Source organism: Aulonocara sp. 'chitande type north' Nkhata Bay, linkage group LG16, assembly GCF_057382095.1.
Source record: "Aulonocara sp. 'chitande type north' Nkhata Bay isolate Kocher_YH1m ecotype deep benthic linkage group LG16, A_spYH_male_GT1.1, whole genome shotgun sequence".
NCBI lineage: Eukaryota > Metazoa > Chordata > Actinopteri > Cichliformes > Cichlidae > Aulonocara > Aulonocara sp. 'chitande type north' Nkhata Bay.
This window is the reverse complement of record NC_141359.1, coordinates 8624504-8646083: the sequence shown is the minus strand read 5'-3', so window position 1 is coordinate 8646083 and position 21580 is coordinate 8624504. Positions and strand designations below refer to the sequence as shown.

General features: G+C 38.6%; 1 protein-coding gene across 16 annotated transcripts in view; it reads right to left on the bottom strand.

The window, feature by feature from the left end:
* The window catches only part of neb (nebulin), a 59659-nt gene extending 38079 nt beyond the window's left edge, over nt 1-21580 (bottom strand). For 15 of the 16 annotated variants that reach the window (XM_086267262.1, XM_086267277.1, XM_086267265.1 and 12 more), the window contains exons 1-50: nt 21512-21580; nt 20661-20761; nt 20266-20358; nt 17493-17537; nt 16699-16806; nt 16449-16556; nt 16227-16331; nt 16027-16131; nt 15770-15874; nt 13035-13139; nt 12281-12385; nt 12082-12189; nt 11514-11630; nt 11075-11176; nt 10883-10990; nt 10688-10792; nt 10472-10570; nt 9854-9958; nt 9640-9747; nt 9432-9545; nt 9138-9335; nt 8876-8983; nt 8665-8763; nt 8429-8533; nt 8150-8257; nt 7747-8058; nt 7424-7630; nt 7220-7324; nt 7016-7123; nt 6618-6929; nt 6281-6487; nt 6096-6200; nt 5865-5972; nt 5461-5772; nt 5132-5338; nt 4924-5028; nt 4655-4762; nt 4250-4561; nt 3951-4157; nt 3739-3843; nt 3533-3640; nt 3128-3439; nt 2841-3047; nt 2015-2119; nt 1775-1882; nt 1364-1675; nt 1023-1226; nt 784-888; nt 581-688; nt 71-382 (exon numbers count right to left, since the gene is read on the bottom strand). In XM_086267262.1, coding sequence (XP_086123388.1) covers nt 71-382; nt 581-688; nt 784-888; nt 1023-1226; nt 1364-1675; nt 1775-1882; nt 2015-2119; nt 2841-3047; nt 3128-3439; nt 3533-3640; nt 3739-3843; nt 3951-4157; nt 4250-4561; nt 4655-4762; nt 4924-5028; nt 5132-5338; nt 5461-5772; nt 5865-5972; nt 6096-6200; nt 6281-6487; nt 6618-6929; nt 7016-7123; nt 7220-7324; nt 7424-7630; nt 7747-8058; nt 8150-8257; nt 8429-8533; nt 8665-8763; nt 8876-8983; nt 9138-9335; nt 9432-9545; nt 9640-9747; nt 9854-9958; nt 10472-10570; nt 10688-10792; nt 10883-10990; nt 11075-11176; nt 11514-11630; nt 12082-12189; nt 12281-12385; nt 13035-13139; nt 15770-15874; nt 16027-16131; nt 16227-16331; nt 16449-16556; nt 16699-16806; nt 17493-17537; nt 20266-20337 — 7143 coding nt within the window. In that variant the 5' untranslated portion in view covers nt 20338-20358; nt 20661-20761; nt 21512-21580. The remainder of the gene's footprint in view (nt 1-70; nt 383-580; nt 689-783; nt 889-1022; nt 1227-1363; nt 1676-1774; nt 1883-2014; nt 2120-2840; nt 3048-3127; nt 3440-3532; nt 3641-3738; nt 3844-3950; nt 4158-4249; nt 4562-4654; nt 4763-4923; nt 5029-5131; nt 5339-5460; nt 5773-5864; nt 5973-6095; nt 6201-6280; nt 6488-6617; nt 6930-7015; nt 7124-7219; nt 7325-7423; nt 7631-7746; nt 8059-8149; nt 8258-8428; nt 8534-8664; nt 8764-8875; nt 8984-9137; nt 9336-9431; nt 9546-9639; nt 9748-9853; nt 9959-10471; nt 10571-10687; nt 10793-10882; nt 10991-11074; nt 11177-11513; nt 11631-12081; nt 12190-12280; nt 12386-13034; nt 13140-15769; nt 15875-16026; nt 16132-16226; nt 16332-16448; nt 16557-16698; nt 16807-17492; nt 17538-20265; nt 20359-20660; nt 20762-21511) is intronic. The other variant, XM_086267263.1, reaches the window with a different exon arrangement.

The following is a 21580-nucleotide window of genomic DNA, read 5'->3' as shown; positions in this document are numbered from 1 at the left end:
CAAAAAACTATATGTAGAAATATAGAATATAGAAACTGTATATATATATAAATTATAAATATATACACACATCACTCTGCAGGTCATATGCATGTCTGGCCTGGACCACATCATTGGAGTCTGGCAGGCACGTCCACTGGTGCAGGTGAGTTCTGTAGTTGAAGTCGTTGACTTGGATCTGGCATTTCTTGGCCAGTTCCAGATTGAGCATGTCCACTGGCAGGTGGAACCTGGTCTTGGACTTGTTGAAGTCCTTCTTGTACAGAGCATCACTGGCAATCTTGGCTGAGTTCAGAGCCAGCATGAGCAGAGGGTCGTCCTGGACGCTGCGAGCACCGATGTGGTGACCGACCTGTTTACGGTATCCTGTCTTGTACTTGTACTGGATGAAAAATAAAATAATATCATCACTGCCTTTAAACAGTTTTATACATGCTGTACAATGGGTTTTATTATTTAAAAAAATTCATGTATGCATTAATAAGCCCTATAAATCAATATCAAAGCTAATATATTTGCACTATTATTATGATACAATTAGTATATTTTTTAATGTAAATAATTCAGATTAAAGACACACATCACTGGCAATGTCCCTGGAAGCTCTCGCCGCAATGACGGAAATGGCATCATTGCGCAGATCATAGCCCTTCTTCTTGGAGTCTTCATATGCCTGCTTGTACTTTTTCTGTAAGGAAACACAATGATCCAACAGATGGAAGTTATATACATTTAAAATTCATAAGTGATGTGAGTCTTTCTACACCACAAATGCCTACATACCACACTGTAGTTAACATTGTTTGCTTTAGCCAGAAGGACATCCATAGCATCGGGCATGAGATGGATCTTTGTCTTCTCGTTCTCCCAGGCTTCAATGTATGCTTTCTGCAGTAACAAAAATGAAAAAAAAAAAAAGACAAAAAGTACTTACATTGTGACCTCTGTGTGAATTTTACAATAACTTAATTTACATACAACATCCAGTATGGCTGATGGAGGTTTTAAATGGGATTTCATACCTTATTCATAACCTGAGCATTGGCCTTAGCCAGTGCTATGGGCATGTCTTCAGTGGATATTTTAAACTTGTAGTTGCTCGGTTGCTGACGATACTTTCTCTCACTCAGGATCTCACCAGCTTTCTTCACCTTCTCAACATCTAATGAACCTATTGGCACCCAACCAATACCCTGCAGCATCTTCAGATCCTCCTTGTACACAGCCTGGAAGAAAAAACAAAAACCAAGAATGATTTGCAATGATTGAATCTGGTGGACAACAAAAACGATATATAGTAAAAAAACACGAGTCCTGCAATATAATAATATTTTCATAATATAAATTATTAAAATATACTCACATCACTTTGTATGTTATACGCATGTCTGGCCTGGACCACATCATTGGAGTCTGGCAGGCATGTCCAGTTGTGCAGTCGGGTGATGTAGTTGAAATGGTTGACTTGAATCTGGTTCTTCTTGGCCAGTTCAAAGGCCATCATGTCCACTGGCAGGTGGAACTTGGTCTTGGACTTGTTGAAGTCCTTCTTGTACAGAGCATCACTGGCAATCTTGGCTGAATTCAGAGCCAGCATGAGCAGAGGGTCATCCTGGATGCTGCGAGCACCGATATGGTGACCCACTTGCTTACGGTATCCTGTCTTGTACTTGTACTAAAAAAGCAATAGTGTGACGTTTAGTCACCAAACAGCATATTAGAATAAATGTTCACATAAAGCAATACAGCAAAGAGAATATAAACTGACACTTACATCACTAGCAATTGTAGTGGAAGCTTTAGCAGCTTGGACGGCAATGGCATCGCTACGAAGATTATGGCCCTTCTTCTTGGATAGTTCATGATCCAACTTGTACAGTTTCTATAGCAAGAAATAATGTCAACAAGGAAACCATGTCTACCTTCAAATGGACATGCTAATAGTATTAGTGTAATTGTTTCCCTAACTGTCATCCATATCATTACAGACAGGAAACTGCATATTATACGATACCTCACTGTAGTTCTTCCTGTTTTCCCGTGCCAGAACAATGTCCATTGCATCAGGCATGACATGGACTGAAGTCTTGTCTTTTTCCCAGGCTTTGATGTAGGATTGCTAAAGAAGCAAAATGTAATTATCAGCTTCACATAAAGTAAAGAGAAAGTACTTTTCAGTTATATTCATGACCAGTGTTGGGAAGGTTACTTTAAAAATGTAACTACAGATTACAGATTACATGCCCCAAAATGTATTTTGTAACGTATTCCGTTACGTTACTCAATGAGAGTAAAGTATTCTGATTACTTTGGATTACTTAATATATTATCATGCTTTTTACAACTACATGAATGAACTATTGCTGTGTTACTATTACTGAAGGTTACTCGCCATACCAATACCAACTAGATTTTTAAATCTTGATATAAAATGAGTAACAGTAGGTGGACATTAGGTAAGGCTGCACTTATTGCAGCGATCTTGTATAGAAAACTGTTCCGCGCATATATAAAACAGGTCCGCGGCTCCGAACCGTAGTAAATGGTAACATGTGCCGCGAGATTGAGACACGGGCATTAGAGGCTCTTAATGCGTGTTTTGTTTGGGTTTCCACCAGCGTGGAATTACCAGAAATATAGAATTCATAGTCTTATGAAACAGGAAAAGACTGCCGTGTAATCCATTCATTTCAACAAAGTAACTGTATTCTGAATACCACCTTTTTAAACAGTAACTGTAACAGAATACAGTTACTCATATTTTGTATTTTAAATACGTAACGGCGGTACATGTATTCGGTTACTCCCCAACACTGTTCATGACAGATTCTCTTCTGTACCTTATCCATAATCTGGTTGTTGGTAGTGGCCAGTGTCAAGTCCATAGAGTGCATATCTTTGGTGAATTTGAAGTTGGTAGGAGGCTGACGGTACAGTTTCTCATTGAGGGCCTTCCCTGCTGATTTTACTTTCTCAACATCCAGCGATCCAATAGGGACCCATCCTATTCCTTTGATGTAGTGCTCATACTCACTCTTGTACTGGTTCTGCGGGGAATACACAAATGTTTATTTCACAGTGGTAGCAATTGTGTAAAATTGTTATCTGTTCAAACTTTTACACATACATCACTGGCAATAAACTGCATGTTACGAGCAAGTTCCAGGTTCATGGCATCAGGCAGGAGAGCATTAGTGTGCTGAATGTGTCTGTATCCAGCCATAGTCTGAGCAGCAGAAGCCTGCTTGGCATGGACCACACTGAGCATGTCCACTGGGGAGTGATACTTCAGCTTGGCCTTGTGGTAGTCCTTCTTGTAGTTCTTGTCACTCTGCATCTTTGCCAACTCCATGTAGTGAACCAGCAGAGGATCGTCCTGGAGGCTGCGGAAGCCAACATGGTGGCCTCTCGCCTTCTCATAAGCCAATTTGTACTTGTACTGTAATAATAAATACACACTTGGTCAGCATGTGTGATGGGCTGTAGGAAATAAACCCCTTGACTTGCTACATTTACTTTATTTTCTACTTACGTTGCTGGCAATGGTGGTGCCAGCCTTGGCAGCCAGAATGGGGATAGCATCTGCTTTGAGGTTGTAGCCTTTATTAGCCATCTCCACAACACCAGCTTTGTAAAGTTTCTGAAATTACATATGACTAAGGTAAGTGATTTGCATTATTAACAGCCTAATAAATAACAAGACTCAGCAGGTTTATTAATTTGACGGATTCCCCTTACATTGCTCATATTGAGGGCATTAGCCTTTGCAAGGAGAATCTCAGGAGCATCTGGCATAATATGAACAGTCAGTTTGTCCTTTTCCCATGCAGCAGTGTATGCTTTCTGCAAGAAAAAATCATTAGAAAAATCAAATAATAGTGTCAGTTCTGAACAATGTTTTTGACAATATTGTGTGGCTTTGTTCTCCAATTAAAGTTAAAAGATTTCACCTTGTTCATGATCTGATTGTTGGCAGTAGCCAGAGTCAAGTCCATGGAGTCCATCAGCTTGCTGTACTTGAGGTTGGATGGATGAGTGCGGTATTTCTTTTCACTAAGAATTTGACCGCCAACTTTAGCAGTCTCAACTGAAAGTGATCCAATAGGGACCCATCCTATTCCTTTGATGTAGTGCTCATACTCACTCTTGTACTGGTTCTGAGGGGAATACACAATTGTTTTTTCACAGCTATGCACAATAAGGGCAGTAACTGTGTAAAATTGTTATCTATTCAAATTGTTATACATACATCACTGGCAATAAACTGCATGTTACGAGCAAGTTCCAGGTTTATGGCATCAGGCAGGAGAGCATTAGTGTGCTGAATGTGTCTGTATCCAGCCATAGTCTGAGCAGCAGAAGCCTGCTTGGCATGGACCACACTGAGCATGTCCACTGGGGTGTGATACTTCAGCTTGGCCTTGTGGTAGTCCTTCTTGTAGTTCTTGTCACTCTGCATCTTTGCCACTTGCATGTAGTGAACCAGCAGAGGATCATCCTGGAGGCTGCGGAAGCCAACATGGTGGCCTCTCGCCTTCTCATAAGCCAATTTGTACTTGTACTGTAACAATAAATGTGCACTTGGTCAGCATCTGTAATGGGCTGTAGGAAATAAACTCCTTAACTTGCTAGATTTGCTTTATTGTCTACTTACGTTGCTGGCAATGGTGGTGCCAGCCTTGGCAGCCAGAATGGGGATAGCATCTGCTTTGAGGTTGTAGCCTTTATTAGCCATCTCCACAACACCAGCTTTGTAAAGTTTCTGTGAAAACATATACAATGACAGAAAGGTCACGCTACAGTTAAGGATCATACATATATTATATAGCCATGGTTTACAGCATAATGGTTAGATAAGATATAGATGTTAAATCATATAAATAATTGAATAAATAATAATAAATATAATTTGTAATGCCTTACATTGCTCATGTTCAGAGCATTAGCCTTCGCCAGCAGAATCTCAGGAGCGTCTGGCATGACATGGGTGGTCACTTTGTCCTTCTCCCAGGCTGCGGTGTATGCTTTCTGTAGGTCAAGAAATCAGTGAAAGGGGTCAATCACAATTTTTATCACAAACAAGACTATCTCTATTTTGAGACCCTATACAACACATCTGAAAATACTGCACCTTGTTCATGATCTGGTTGTTGGCACTAGCCAAAGCCAAGTCCATGGAGTCCATCAGTTTGCTAAACTTGAAATTTGATGGATGAGTGCGGTACTTATTTTCACTCTGAATCTGACCGCCAACCTTGGCAGTTTCAACAGCAAGCGAGCCAATAGGGACCCATCCAATGCCTTTGACAAAGTTATTCCAGTCAGATTTGTAATCATTCTGGAAAAAAAAGTCATGACGCAAATTAGTTCCAAAGTAAAGATAAATGATCTTTTGTAGTTCAAATCTGGTTTTTATTATTTTTTTAAAATGGCATACATATGACTATCTTTGCTACTTACATCACTTGACTGGAGGTTCATGGTTCGACACAGCCGCAGGTGCATGTTGTCAGGGAGAAGCAAGTAGCTGTGAGGGATCTTCTTGTATCCAGCCATTGTCTGAACAGCAGAAGCCTGTTTAGCCTGAACCACACTGAGCATGTCCACTGGGGTGTGATACTTCAGCTTGGCCTTGTGGTAGTCCTTCTTGTAGTTCTTGTCACTCTGCATTCTGGCCACCTCCATGTAGTGAACCAGCAGAGGATCGTCCTGGAGGCTGCGGAAGCCAACATGGTGACCTCTCGCCTTCTCATAATCTTTTTTGTACTGGACCTAAAGAAAAAAAAAAAGAAAAAGTGATGTGTTGATTCTTTCTTTTTTACAGTTAAATTTAGTTAAATTTATTACATGCATTTATTACATACATTGCTGGCAATATGCCTGCCGTGCTTGGCATGCAGGATGGGAATAGCATCAGGCTTCATGTCATATCCCTTGGCAATGTCTTCCACCCACTTGTGCCTGTAATGACTCTGCAAATAAACAGCAAAGTGTTACAACAACTTTTTGCACAACTATGCTCATATACACCTTGAACCTCAGGAAATTGCTATTGCTTCAACTTGCATATTCAGTTAAATAATTTGTGCTCTAACCTCGCTAATAGTCTGGGCATTAAACTTAGCCTGGAGAAACTCGGGGCAGTCAGATGGCAGATGGTAGGTGTGCATGAACTTCTCTCCAGAAGCTTTGTATGTAGTCTAGTCAGAAAAAAGAAACAACAGTGAATGTTTAAAGAATCTCTACATAAGTATCTTCTGTTAAGAAAAGGGATTCTTACGATGTCCATCTGTTTAGTGTTGGCCATAGCCAGAGTCATGTTCATGGCATCGGTCTTGCTTGTATATTTGAAATTACTGGGGTGCTGGCGGTAATTTCTTTCATCCAGTGCAGCTTTAGCGGTTTTGGCTTTTTCAACATCCAGAGAACCAATAGGGACCCATCCTATACCTTTAGAGTAGCTGTTGTAATCTGACTTGTAGACATTCTGTGGGTATTTAGAGAAAATCTAAATTAATCAAAGGTCATAATCAAATATATACATATATGTAATGCTATATATGTTGTTCCAGGATGAGACCAATATATAAAGATAATAAGATGAAAAGAATACACACGTCACTCTGAATCTCCATCATGTTGCGACACAGCCGCAGGTGCATGTTGTCAGGAAGAAGCAAGAAGCTGTGGGGGATCTTCTTGTATCCAGCCATTGTCTGAACAGCAGAAGCCTGCTTGGCATGAGCCACACTGAGCATATCCACTGGGGTGTGATACTTCAGCTTGGCCTTGTGGTAGTCCTTCTTGTAGTTCTTGTCACTCTGCATCTTTGCCACTTGCATATAGTGAACCAGCAGAGGATCATCCTGGAGGCTGCGGAAGCCAACGTGGTGGCCCTTTTCTTTCTCATAGGCCAGCTTATACTTGTACTGTATTAAATAAAATGCAATATAAGTAATATTATTAAATGTATTAACATTTAAAAATTATTATGAAAAGCATAATTCCAGCTTACATTGCTGGCAATGTTTCTTGAAGTTTTGGCTGCTACGATGGGAATGGAATCCTCTTTCATGTGATGTCCTTTGAGCAGATCTTGGCGGTGAGAATAAGTGTAATAATTCTAAACAAAAAGATAATCAGCGATATTGTTACAAAAACATTCACAATTAAATTTCTTTGTATGTTTCATATGTGCTTAAATCAATCTGCAGCTAACCTGGCTGATGTTGGCAGCATTGTATCTGGCTTGCAGAAATTGGGGGGCATCAGGAGGGAGATTGTAAGTGTGCATGAACTTCTCTCCGCTGGCTTTGTACTCTTTCTGTGTAATTACAGTGAAGGCAAGAATTTATTTCTTCTCTGAAAAGGACTAAATTTTAGATATGTAGCATAAGTCATTATTTTGTTTTGTCCTTCTCACCACATTCATGATCTTAGCATTGGTCTTAGCCAGCTCCATGCTCATGGAGTCAGTAGCACTGGTGAACTTGATGGTTTGAGGGTGCTGTCTGTACTTTTTCTCATTCAGAGCTGCTGCTGCCGTTTTGGCTTTTTCAACCTCCAGAGAACCAATTGGAACCCAGCCAATACCCTTGACCGAGGTCTCATAATCCATCTTGTAGTTGTGCTGAGAAATAGAAAAAAACCCAGAAAACAAGAAACTATTGTCAGACCAAATACCATTTTTAGAGAGTCCATACGGTTTATATTGCCATTAAGTCACAAGCATTGTTAATAACATACATCGCTGGAATTGTAGTTCATGGTGCGAGCAAGTTGCAGACCCATAGCATCAGGGAGAAGAAAGTATTTATGGTGGTGCTGCTTGTAGCCAATGTAGGTCTGCACTGCTGAAGCATGTTTAGCCTGAACCACACTGAGCATGTCCACTGGGGTGTGATACTTCAGCTTGGCCTTGTGGTAGTCCTTCTTGTAGTTCTTGTCACTCTGCATTCTGGCCACCTCCATGTAGTGAACCAGCAGAGGATCGTCCTGGAGGCTGCGGAAGCCAACATGGTGACCTCTCGCCTTCTCATAAGCCTTTTTGTACTGGACCTAGGAGTTAAAGCACATGGAGCTTCCCTAGTTTTTTATATGTAACAATTATTTAAAAAGTGCAGCAAATTTGGTCTTTCAGAAAACTTACATCACTGGCAGCATGTCTGGCAGCTTTGGCAGCAACAATAGGGATGGCATCAGGCTTCAGGTCATAACCCTTAGCAATCAGCTCCTGCCAAGCAAACTTGTAGTAATTCTGAAATCACATAAAACATATAAACAATGTTTAAGGCATGTATCCATTATAGCTTTACGCAAACATGAACAGATGCACACACATACTGTGGCGATATACAGTTATATAAGTTTTAAAAGTGAGTTGAAAAAATATTTTATTTATTTTGCTTTTTTTATGTGCATTCGTCACCTTGCTGATGTTGTAGGCATTGCACTTGGCCTGAAGGAACTCTGGGACATCCGGGGGCAGAGAGTACTTCTGATGGATCTCCTCTAGACCTCGCTTGTAGAACAGCTATAAAAGAATAAATGTAACAGAGCAGAAATTAAAAGAAAGTAAGAGCAAACAAGAATCTTCCTAAAAGGGATCTTGGAAAAATGCAGAAGGAATTCGTTCTCCAGTATGAACAGTGACACTTGACTCACATCGCTCCTCTGAAGCTGGTTGACTTTGGCCTGCATCATGATGGGGTGGTCGTCGATAGATGTGAATGGGATCTTGTCTGGGTGTGTTCTGTATTTTTTCTGAAGGAAAAGAGTAAATAAATATTATTATTTTAATGACCTATCAGCTCTGAAATATGCATTTTGTTATTACCATGAGAGCAGATGTAAAGAAGCCATGTTGCACACATACCTCATTGAGGATCTCTGCAGCTTTCTTAGCCTTTTCCACTTCCAATGAGCCATATGGGACCCATGGAGTACCTTTGGTGTAGCTGTTGTAGTCAGCCTTATACTCATTCTTTGGTGCAGAGAAACACACAAAACCAAAACAAATGTTGATGAATATTTAAGCCCACAATAGCACATCAGGACATGTTTTCATATTATGATGAAAAAAGCAGAACTTTAGCAAAACTGAGCAGTTGGAGTCTCTAAAGTCTGTTTGGACTTACATCACTCTGGATAACGTTGGCTTTCTTGGCCAGATCCAGCAGGACGCTGTCAGGTGGAAGGAAATAGTTGGTGCTGATGCTCCTGTAACCAGCCATGCTGGAAATTGCCTGGGATTTCTTAGCCAAGGTGACTGACAACATATCCAGTGGTGTATGATACTTGGTCTTTACTTTTTCATAGTCTTTTTTGTATTCACGCTGTGAAGATATAAACAAGAGATTACTCAGTTGCCCTTCTTTTTAACCCCCATAAATTAATATTTATTAAAAATATGACATCAACTAATAACTTACATCACTCTGGATTTTGGCCAGATGGACAGAGTGCAGCATCTTCGGATCGTCGTTAATACTGAGGGCTCCAACCATCTTTCCCTTGTTCTTCTCATACTCCTTTTTATATTTAACCTAGTAATGAACAGAATTTATCATGGATTAGAATACATAACAGGTACTGCAGGTAATTTATCTGTTGAAGCAGTTGTTGAAGTAGGATACTTACATCACTGATGGCGTTTGTGTGAGCACGGGCAGCAAGGATTGAGATGGTATCCCCTTTGATCTCAAACTTTTTCGCTTTGGTTTTCTCCCAATCATACTTATAGCAGTTCTGCAAGAAGAAAGTGTGCCATTCAGGAAATTGAAATCGACAGTATGAGAAATCAAAGCTGATACGAGTTAAATTTTAGAGATATGCAAATATCGCAGTTACTTACATCACTGAGGTTAAAAGCGTTAACTCTGGACTGAATGAAGAAGGGGTAGTCTGGGGGTAGACTGTTCTTCATTTTTATTTCCTCGTACTTTGCCTTGTAGTTTAACTGCAGAAGAACAAAATGGTAATATTATTGTGTCAGTACTGCTCAGGGTATATTTTCTGATAAGCTGTTATTTGACTTTCTGTCACTGGAGGGCAGTAGTGTGCTATCAGGGCTCAGAGATGGTGACAGTTGCTTTCTCCACCTCCCCAACCCCTGTCTGATCACAGGGTTTATTCTGGGCCAACTGAATGCTTGTTTCTATTTATACTACAGAGAAATGGCTCTCCAGTTTCCATGGCGCCCATAGAAAGACAGCTGGGCTTCATAGATGATTGAGCAAATTTAAAGGTGATCTGCATATCTAGGAGAATTGGATTGACACAAGCTGGTGATTGCAAGAATTCCAGGCCATAAATGGACACCGAGAAAACAAAATAGTCACATTAATGTTACTATTATATGCAGGTATCACCTAAATGTTCAGTGCGTGTTTGTTAGCTTTACTGTACCAGTTTAAATTCTAGACTTTCCTACATTAGCACCAAGAGGAAGTGGTCCAAAAAAGGTACATACGTCACTTAGCTGTTTGGCGTTGATGGCGGCTTGAACTTGAACTGGTGAATCCACCACTTGTGTAAATTTCACTGTGTCTGGATGTTGCCGGTAAACTTTCTGAAAACCAAAGGATCAAAACAAAAATAATAATTGTCCATATACATATAAGAAATCCAAAAAGAACCTGGATCCATTTTATTGCAAAGAACAGTTTTATAATCAGCGACTACTCACATCGTTGCATTGATGAAGTTTCTTCCCAGCTTCGTATTCAGGCGTAAGTGTTTGAGGAAAGAAGCATCTAGTTTTAATGTCTTCATAATCAGATTTATATAGTTGCTGTGAAATACAAAAAGTAAATATTGTGTTATGAGGAAAGGCTTGATGAGGAATATATTAATACATGCTCAAATTTTTTAATGCACAAACCTCATTTTTCATTTCCTCGACTTTCTGGCAGTGAAGCATATAAAGGTCCTCATAGCTTCCAATGTAGTGGCCCTTCACCTCATTTTCATACTTATTTTTGTAATGTGCCTAAAAGAAAATCAAAACGTGTGTTAAAAGAGAAACATAAGTGGTTCATATTCAAAGAAATTTTAACTCAACGAGCTCTCTTACATCAGAGAACTGCTTAAGTACTGAGTCCATCTGAAACTTGGGCGTGTCACAGTAGTTGATGCTGAAACCCCTGGATTTCTCATAGCTAGCCTTATATACTTTCTGGAAAGGAAATGGCAAAAACAAAACAAAGTCAAACAACGATAAAAAAAATATATGAGCAGCTACATACATACTTGTGGTACAGGAAAAACTACAGGAGAGTAATTGCAAACAACAAGCAAACACTATGTATTTCACTTCCACTTATCCAATTCAGGGTCGTGGGGAGGGGCTGGACTCTATCCCAACAATAACAGGGCAATTGGCCCGGTAATTTAAGCAATAATTAAACAACCGCCTAAGATTTTATAATTTAGTTTTCCTGAAAAGGCAAAAGGTCTATCTTTTGTCACAGAAGAAAAATAAACTTTCTGCACAGGGCTTTTTAAACACCTACATCACTGAGGATAGTGCCAGCATATCTGAGCTGCCTCAATAGAGGATTCTCTGTGGCGGGGAGCGTGTTGTAGTCAGACTGTGCTTTTTTCTTCTCATACTCCTTCTTGTATTGGACCTAAAGACAGAAACAGATCACTGTGAGTAAAAAAAGAGAGGAAAGTGTGATAATGAGGTGTGTTCACATGGTTCAAAATGATGGCACAGTTGGTTGGCCAGCTAAGAAGTGTGTCTTTCGCATTTCTTGAAAACGATGCATGTTTCCCCTGTGTGTGAACGTGTGGGTGGCTATGAGGTGCAGAGCAACTGAAAAGCTTTGTCACACAGACTCGCATTTTATTCCTGCGTGCTAGTAAAGTAATGTGCATGGTGACAGTAAACCAAATGTGGATCTCTCAGTCATGCAGTGTGGGCACAATACAGTGTATCCCTGCGTCAGAGTGGACTGAGTCTCTTGACTCACACACTGCTCTGAGACATGGGTCAACTCTCTGTCGTGTCTTCCGCATGAGATCGGGCCTATAAAAATACTGTGTTACCTTTGTGTTTGTGCGTGTTTTCGCGCTTACCTCACTAGCAGCAATACGAGCCTTCTTGTTTGCATCATAAGTGGGTGTTTCTGTTTGCATGAAATAAATTTGGTCTTTTGTATTCTCATAATGTTGCGTGTATCTTCTCTGAAAGGAAAACACACAACAGTTATGTACAGAAAAAGGACAAAGAAAAGCAGAAATCTGAAATCCTTTCCTTTAAATAGTGAATTCTTACGTCGCTGAGGTTCTCCATTGCCACCCTGGCAGTCGCCACGTCGAAGTAAGGAGTCTCACACCACTGACCCTTTACATTTTTATTGTAATCTTCCTTGTACTTAAGCTGTGAGGAAAAGATGGCAATTAACATAAGAAGGTTTTTTTTTTATTAAAGGACAAATGAATAAATCTCATATGTTTATATAAACACATTAGGAATGATTGGAATTCCTGTCATTGTTAGCCTCTCCCACCCAGCTTAGTGTTGCTACTAATATCAGAGAGCAGGTGGACTGATCCCTTTCTCAGGGTTGGTTGGTGTCTGGGGCTCCTGCTTCAGTGCTTACACTGTGCAAGGCCCAGTTTTCTGACTCTAAAATAAGCAAAGATATTTATTACTCCCATGTCTAGTTAGGGGATGAACACTGTTAATCCTAGAAAAGTTGATGAGTCTAGCGAAAACAGATGCACTATACAGATAGATGGATAGACTATACAATGGATTAAATAATTGTGTACTGGTCTCATATTGAATTTATGGTATTTTGGATTTTGATCTAAACTAAAACTGCACTGCCCCAATCACTGCTCACTGTCTGTAGTGCATACTCCTCTACTCTTATTAACTGAAAGCACTGAACATTGCTTTCAGTAAGAGTTTGTGGACTTAAATATCTGATCTATGTATATTTATAGCTTAATGACAAGAAAAATTCATCAGTATATCTACCTCAGTGATATTGGTTTTTGTTTGATTTAAAATTGTTACTTACATCACTGCGCTGTTGGGACACTCTCTTGGCCAGCTCCAATTCAGGAGGATCAGGCAAGGAAGTATACTTAGCCTTGCGCTCATGGTGGCCCTTCTTATAGTGAACCTGTCAATCACAACAGGAGTTAACATTTACTAAGACGCTCAATTCGTCAACATCAATACCTGACTTTCATGCACAGTTTGCCTCTACCTAAATAGACTGGTAATTTCCATGCATCGGGAAAAAAGTTTAACAACACAGAACCCAAGAGGAAGGAGACGTACAGATAACAGCTGTAATAAGAGCTTGACCTGATATAGCACCATGCACGATATATAATTTTCAATATTAGGTATTTACCGATATAATCAAATTAAAACATTAAGAGATGGAGGAAACACCCTCCAACGATATTACGAGTTTTGAGTCTTTTCTATCTTATCACCAGAGGGCGCTCTGCAACTTCCTTGTTAGCAACGTGTTTGGAACAGCACAATCACACCAACCAGCTGATCTGAGCAGAGCGTAAGGTTTTGTTACGCGACTTGTCATGGCACTAAAATATTATTATCTTTAAACTGCAGTCACATATTATCTTAATAACAACTCATATGTAACAACACACAACGAATGTTGGAGAAAATTTTTTCCTGTGTCTGAAAGAAAAAAATACTGGCCGATTCTTAAATCTTGGTCATCACCAAGTATCATCGTCACTGATAGAGGATAAGGTCAAAAAGTATCAGATCGATACTTTGTGATCCTATCTGTACGGAAGAGGATTAGTACGGAAGAGGATTAGGGCAACCGGGGGGGGGGGGGGAAGCGGGCATGTCTTTTTTTCTTCTTTTCTAGAATTCTGAGATTAAAGTCAGAATTCTGTGAAAAAAGTCAGAATTCTAAGAAGAAAAGTGAGAATGCTGACTTTAATCTCAGGATTCTGTGAAAAAAGTCAGAATTCTAAGAAAAAAAGTCAGAATTCTGAGAAAAAAAAGTCAGAATTCGGAGAAAAAAAGTCAAAATTCTGTGAAAAAAGTCAGAATTCTAAGAAAAAAAGTCAGAATTCTGAGAAAAAAAGTCAAAATTCTGAGAAAAAAGTCAGAATTCTGAGGGGAAAAAAACAGAATTCTGACTAATCTCAGAATTCTAAGAAAAAAGTCAGAATTCTACGAAAAAATGATTCTGTGAAAAAAAGTCAGAATTCTAAGAAAAAAAGTCAGAATTCTGAGAAAAAAAGTCAAGATTCTGAGAAAAAAAGTCAGAATTCTGAGGGGGAAAAACAGAATTCTGACTAATCTCAGAATTCTAAGAAAAAAGTCAGAATTCTGAGATTAAAGTCAGAATTCTAAGAGAGGGGGGGGAGCGGGCATGTCTTTTTTTCTTCTTTTCTAGAATTCTGAGATTAAAGTTGGAATTCTGAGAAAAAACTCAGAATTCTGAGATTAAAGTCAGAATTCTAAGAGAAAAGTCAGAATTCTGTGAAAAAAGTCAGAATTCTAAGAAGAAAAGTGAGAATGCTGACTTTAATCTCAGAATTCTGTGAAAAAAGTCAGAATTCTAAGAAAAAAAGTCAGAATTCTGAGAAAAAAAGTCAAAATTCTGAGAAAAAAGTCAGAATTCTGAGGGGAAAAAAACAGAATTCTGACTAATCTCAGAATTCTAAGAAAAAAGTCAGAATTCTAAGAAAAAATGATTCTGTGAAAAAAGTCAGAATTCTAAGAAAAAAAGTCAGAATTCTGAGATAAAAAGGCAAGATTCTGAGAAAAAAAGTCAGAATTCTGAGGGGGAAAAACAGAATTCTGACTAATCTCAGAATTCTAAGAAAAAAGTCAGAATTCTAAGAAAAAATAATTCTGTGAAAAAAGTCAGAATTCTGACTAATCTCAGAATTCTGACTTTAATCTCAGAATTCCGAGAAAAAAGTCAGAATTCCGAGAAAAAAGTCAGAATTCTGCGAAAAAAAATCAGAATTCTGACTAATCTCAGAATTCTAAGAAAAAAGTCAGAATTCTAAGAAAAAAGTCAGAATTCTAAGAAAAAAAAATTCTGAGAAAAAAGTTAGAATTCCAAGAAAAAAGTCAAAATTCTGAGAAAATATTCAGAATTCTGAGAAAAAAAGTCAGAATTCTGAGGTTAATCTCAGAATTCTGACATTTTCCTCAGAATTCTGGAAAAGAAAAAAAAAAATGATGTGCCCACTTTTTTTCCCCAGTGACCCTAGTCCTCTTCTGTATATCTCATATCAGTTGGGCTCTAATTGTAAATTGTCCTAAATGTAAGTTAAACTGTGATGTATGACACATCCGAGTCAGCACAAACAAGTGGACACTGAGAGGAACATTTCAACATCTTTACACACACCATACGTGTTTTGTAATTAACAGTGTGGTAATTGTCAATTGTCTTGTAACACTACAAGAAATAACACTAGTAACTGTCTAAAATAGAAAGCTCTAGGTGGTGTAATTCTATGTTATAATTTGCGTAATTTTATTTGTCTGTATAAAATGTTTTTGTTCTTTCAAAAAGCAATTTAATGATGCAGAGATAGTTAAAATGTATAGATTTGAAGAATTAACAACTTATAATATAGTATATATCATATTATAAGACATATCAAAACAGACACATTAAAGCAGAGGCTGGCTCAATACAGTGTTTTTTTTGTTTTTGTTTTTTGCAGATATAATAACCACAAACACACATTGAAAGTCTGAATAACACGACAGATATAGATAATAAATTTTACTTACATCACTAAGGACCTCCTGAGCCTTGGCCACCCTACGGAGCTCAGGACTGTCACTGTAGGGGTAGTACATGGTCTTATCTTCATCCCAGGCCTCGGTATAAAGTTTCTGAACAAGGTGTAACGTTATCACTTACTACGTGAATATAAAACATTTTAACAGATATTATAGAATTGTTAAATTATGCAATTATGTAATTTGGAATTTTTTTTAAAACTTTGGACTTAAAAGTCAGCCCTTGAATGCTACACTGGACTTACTTTGCTGTAGTTAGCAGCATTCTTCACAGCCTGAACCAGCTCAGGAGCATCAGGAGGCAGCAGGTACCTGTCCTTGGTCTCATCCCACTTCTGTCTGTACAGAACCTATAAGAGATAACAACAGCATTTGTGTTATACAATCAGCATTAACGTCATATTTATTCATTCTCTTTGTATGTTGGGAGATTTGGGTAACTTACCTTGCTGATCAGCTCAGATACATGCTTGACGTGGGCAATCTCTCTTGCTTCACCGTCGTACAAGCTGGTTGTCCGAGCTTTGTTTCCCTCCATACGGTATTTAACCTGAAGATAATGCGTGTTATTTCAAATTATTCCTCAGTAAAGCAAGATCCAATCATATTTGAGACCAGAGGCATATTTTTATGTTTTATAGTGTATTCATCATATCTTAAAGAGTACCTCGCTAAGCTGCTCCTGGGCCTTCCTGATACGAATCATTTCAGGCGTATCAGTAACGATGGCAGGAGGTGTCCCTTTGGACATTTCATAAGCCTGGCGATACTTATTCTGTCAGGGACAACGGTCATAAAATTTAAGTAAGTAATTAATGTCATACAAAGCAGGAAAACAACCAACAAGTAAAAGCAAGTAAAAAGTCAAATAAATGTGTATATATACATGCAAATAAAAACTCAAACTTGTTTCTTACGTGGCTGAACTGCTCCAGCATCTTCTGGCTATGGGCCAGGTATGGAGTCATGAACTTGGAAGTATCCACCTTGACCTTCTTCCTTACTTTCCTGGTGGGCAAGCCAGACTGGGAGAGGACAGAAGAATACAATTAAAGACCAAACTAACACATGGATCTCGTTTTATTGATTACGGTAGGGGGAATTGCCAGGAAGGAAAACGACAGGGAAAGCAAAAGGACTGGTGATACTTTCAAAAAGCAAACTTCTAGATATTTAATTACACTTCAATGCAAATGTGTCGACTGGACAATGATCTGATATTTTCAATATGAAGCAGGATTCCCACTGCTCTAATTACTCACCTCGAGTTAGTGAAATTATTTAATCATCAATGATTTATTCTATTTGGACAATGGAGATTTTGTATACTAAGGTTACGCCTGCTGAAATGTAAATGAATGAAAGACAAACCCAAGGCAAGCACTTACACCTACATTTTAAATGACTTGCATGCAACACAACATTGAGCAGCACATATCCACAAAGGTTACACTACCATATTATATTTGTTGGCCAGCAAAGCTGCAGGAAACCAAATTACAAAAGCCATGTGTTGTCTTAGTAAAAATGCTGAATCTTAACATATTTAACTTATTATTTAGCTCTAAAAACCTGCCAAAGCCAAACAAGACAGCACATTATCTATACTCTATATACACATGCAGGAAAGAAGGGGGATGCACCATAAGCCATGGGAGACAAGGGTCTCCTGCCCTGCTTGAACCGTTGTGCCTGGGAGGAGGTGTTTTACCTGTAAGAACTGAGTCTTGTGCTCAGTGACAGTCGTCGTTGAAATCTGCTCAACATATTACAAATATAGGAAACACTCTGGTTTTTCAAAATTTCCAGGACAGATTATGGGAGAAACAGCAAAATATTTGTTTGGATTGAGGGTGATTTTTCCACAGCTCTGGCATTCATCAATTACTGCCACTGCCACTTTCAGCACTACGAGTAAGAAATCACTCTACACTGTATCGTGTTAGCAGCTGTTCTAGCAAATGCCCCCAGGCAGGCTAATAAGTAGAAACAGAGAAGGTTGTCATCGGGGATTTTTGGTGTAACCTACTTATCACCGGTCCACTCAAATAGAGTCACCTAAAGGAGGGGCAAAATTTCCAAAGGTGAAAATAGTATGGCTGCTGTCTAATTAAGCTTATTTTAAACAGAGGATAAAGAAGCATTAATATTCTATGTGAGCCCGAACAGCCTGAATCTTTGATCGTCTGACCAAGTCTAAAAACACTGCATACTCACATGACAACTGTTCTATTCTTATTTGTTATTTCATATACAAATGCTTTTGTTATCAGTTGCTACAGGACACAACAGTACACAAGCTGTTTGGACAGCTTTGTAATCTCCACGGCTGTTCACACATAGGTCTTATGGGTTTAAAGCACTGATTCAGCCAAACAACAAAACAAGAAAAAAACAAGAAAAAAGCCCCACAATTTAGCTCTAACAAAATCAATTTATACAGGATGTTTTTATTCTGTTAGCTCGGATTTTGAAATATCTCACCAAAGAGCGTTCTACCTTCAACTTAATATAATGCGGGGGTGCTGTATTTAGTTTCTGAGGCTTACATATAAATACACTAAATAAAAGAACAGTCCCACTCACCTCAGTTAATTTAGAATTTAGAGGGTTTTCTTTTAACTTTTTGTAAAAATGCAAATGTGAATTTTTAAATGTAATTTCTAGTGACGACTTAGTCACTGACAGCCTCTCACATACATCCCCATCCAGGAATAGCACTTCTAATTTCTAACTTCCTTCTTCTTAGGATGAAGAGCGTTTACATAACATAAGGTTGAACATTAAGAGACAAGAGACCTTAAAATTTAGGTTAAATGAAAGAAAAGCCAGAGCTGAGAAAGAACATCTCAATCGTTTTTATCAACATTCGTAAGCGGCTTCAGTATATGAATCTCTCAGACAGGAGAGAACCATAGGTGTAGATGAACCACTGTAACTAAGCATCCCTACAGTTCAATGCAAAAACACTCCTTGTCTGCAGGCCACATTCTTCCACGCATCCACCTCCCATAAGCGAATTTCTAGCACTGTGATATTAACCTGTTCCAGCCTATCAGGGGCTGATTTACAGCACAGTGGCCCGTCTAATTTTCTCCCCTCCCTTTCCTCCTTCCTCCACTCTCTGCCAACGTGCTCCAGAAGTCCATTTCTAAATTTGCCTGAATGCCAGATAGAGAACTGTACACTTTGCTCCTTAATGACCTGAGAATTGAAGTCATTTTTTTTTCCTTTTTAGCGTTTATTATTATTATGATATAGAAACAAGTAAGAAATTTGAAAAGAAATAACTTAAATAATGAGTTTTTCAATGTTTATGTATTATGTATTAAACTAATCATATGTTTTATGTCTGACCTGGACAGCACTATGTTTCTCCCCATTCTGTAAATTAAATACGAAGCCATCTTACATTTTATTGAAAACAATGCATCTTTTCTCCGCAGTACAGATGAAAGTTCTAGTGAAATCAGAGTGTATTGATTTTGAGCGTAATTATCTTTCCTACCTCCCAAACGATTTACATCTCTTCACAAAAGGTAGTAAATCTGTTTGAAACAGTTGATATGTTATATGGGAGTTAAATGATTTTTTAAAAAATGTTTGCTTGGTTTGGATATTCTGACAACCAAGAGCAGTCATTCAGACTCCCCTATAAGATATCAGCAATATTAAGTTTGAACAAATACCAGGCTAACTTTAATCCTAGTTCACCAGGAAATATGGGATTAAATGTTAGCCTTCTGCTTTCACTCTTCCATCAGACACTGTCACAGAGAATGTAAAGGGACAAAAGGGACTCTAAAAGCAGCAAAGCTGTGATGAAATCATGGGGGATGTGAGCACTCAATCTGGAGAAATATTTCACATGGGAAAATAGTAACTTCCAGAAACTGGCACACCCCCAAACTGCATGTAATCCAATCTTTGCGTGTCTATCATACACAGGAGGGACGCTATGGGGATTTAGGTGCAAATAGATCATTGCAATATATATTCCTCCTCAAGCAGTGTAGTGAAATCAAATGCTGGGATCTATGGAAAAAAGTCACTTTACATGTCAGACTTGTACGATTACATCTGCTTTACATGTGTTGCTGTCTGGCATATGTCAAAGGCTCAAGTAAAGGTATTTGCAATGCCAAAAGGACACAAATAAAATGCAACATTATATAATTAATAGAACTATTTTTCCATAATTGACTGTTAAGGGCAATCCAGGCCATCAGAAGGAGTCCATCTGAAACAGGATATACCAGCAGTCATGTATGTCTCCCTCCATGAACTGCTGACTGTAAGAGGTATCGTCACTAACCAAACTATTCATAGGGCCTTCCACTGGACTTGGAGATCCCACACTTAAATGTATTAAATGATATCACAGCTGAAGTTGTATTATCCAGATCAAAAGCCAAAATATAAAAAATGCAACAAGAGTACTTTAGGATTTAGTTACATGTGCAATTAAAAAGGGATCCACTTACCCTTTCCACAACCTCCTCCTCCTCCTCCTCATATTCTTCATATTCTTCATATTCCTCCACAATTTCTGTCATTTTGAGACGATTTGAGAGATTCTACACAAAACACAGATCACATTTTCAGGTATGCGTTACTCTGAGGGAGTAATATATATATATACATATATATATAAATTTAAAAAAAAAACACCACAGTGTAGTGAAACATAAATGTTCTATGTGTTCTTTCAAAATAAAATCAAAAATTTTAAATGGGATATAATGGGACTTAGAGAAGATAGGACGGCTACACCAGGGATATTTCAACCCTCCTCTTTTTGTATATGTAATATTTATGTAAACATATATATAAACTATAACAGCAGCATATTGGCGTTTAAACAATGTCCTTGCCATACCAGCAAAGGTGTCTCGCAGTAATCTCTGACAGTAAGGAAGCTTCACTTTCCATCCAACAGGGCCTCAAACTGACAGTCCAACTCTGTGATTTGCCCAATTCCTAAACAAAACAATAACACAATGTGTAAAACACTTTACAACTTATTCAATGAATAATTAAACAGGGAGATCTGCAGAGTTTACTGTAATAGGTGAGACACTGACTAATTTTAATAGGCATCTGATTTTTGAATATGTGACTGCCACCCTTCCTCCCTTATGTGCTACAACACAGTTCAAAGGACTGTGCCTCCTGGCTGAAGGTTGGCGACAGCTGTCCAACAGCGCTCCAGCTATTTGACATGTAAGCTAATGCCACAGCCTGATTGGCTGACTCTGTTTAGCAAATGGAGATGCAATACCTTCTGAGGCTGCAGGTTAAATATAGGATTGCATACTAACTACCTTTTTTAGTACATGGATGCTCTCCCTTTGTATTAATATATCTATATTTTCTCTGCAAAAGAACTAAAGAAATCGCCAGAATCATAGAGGTAGAAGGATGAAAAAGCCAGAAAGCTTCAGAGACTATGGAAAGAAAACAAAAAGATTCCGACTCCTGCTGAAATTTCAGATACATCCAAAAGATGGCCTTGTCTCAAGTGACTTGGAGAGTCTTGTAGTTCTGGATTGTTTGGTTACTCCTTCAATGTGTAAAAGATTGTTCACACTCCTTATTCCTCAGCAGGGTATTCTTGGATCCAGATGGCAGCCAAGGATGGAAAATATGGATCTCCAAGCAGATGGAAAGCCATGCAGGGTGCAGACAACATGGATATTTGTTGTTTTTTGCATCCTTTCCTTTGCTTACCGGTTATGTTAAAGTTTATTGGTCTCCCAAGCCACCAAAGCCTCCCCAGCTTCCCTCCAGAGAAACGCT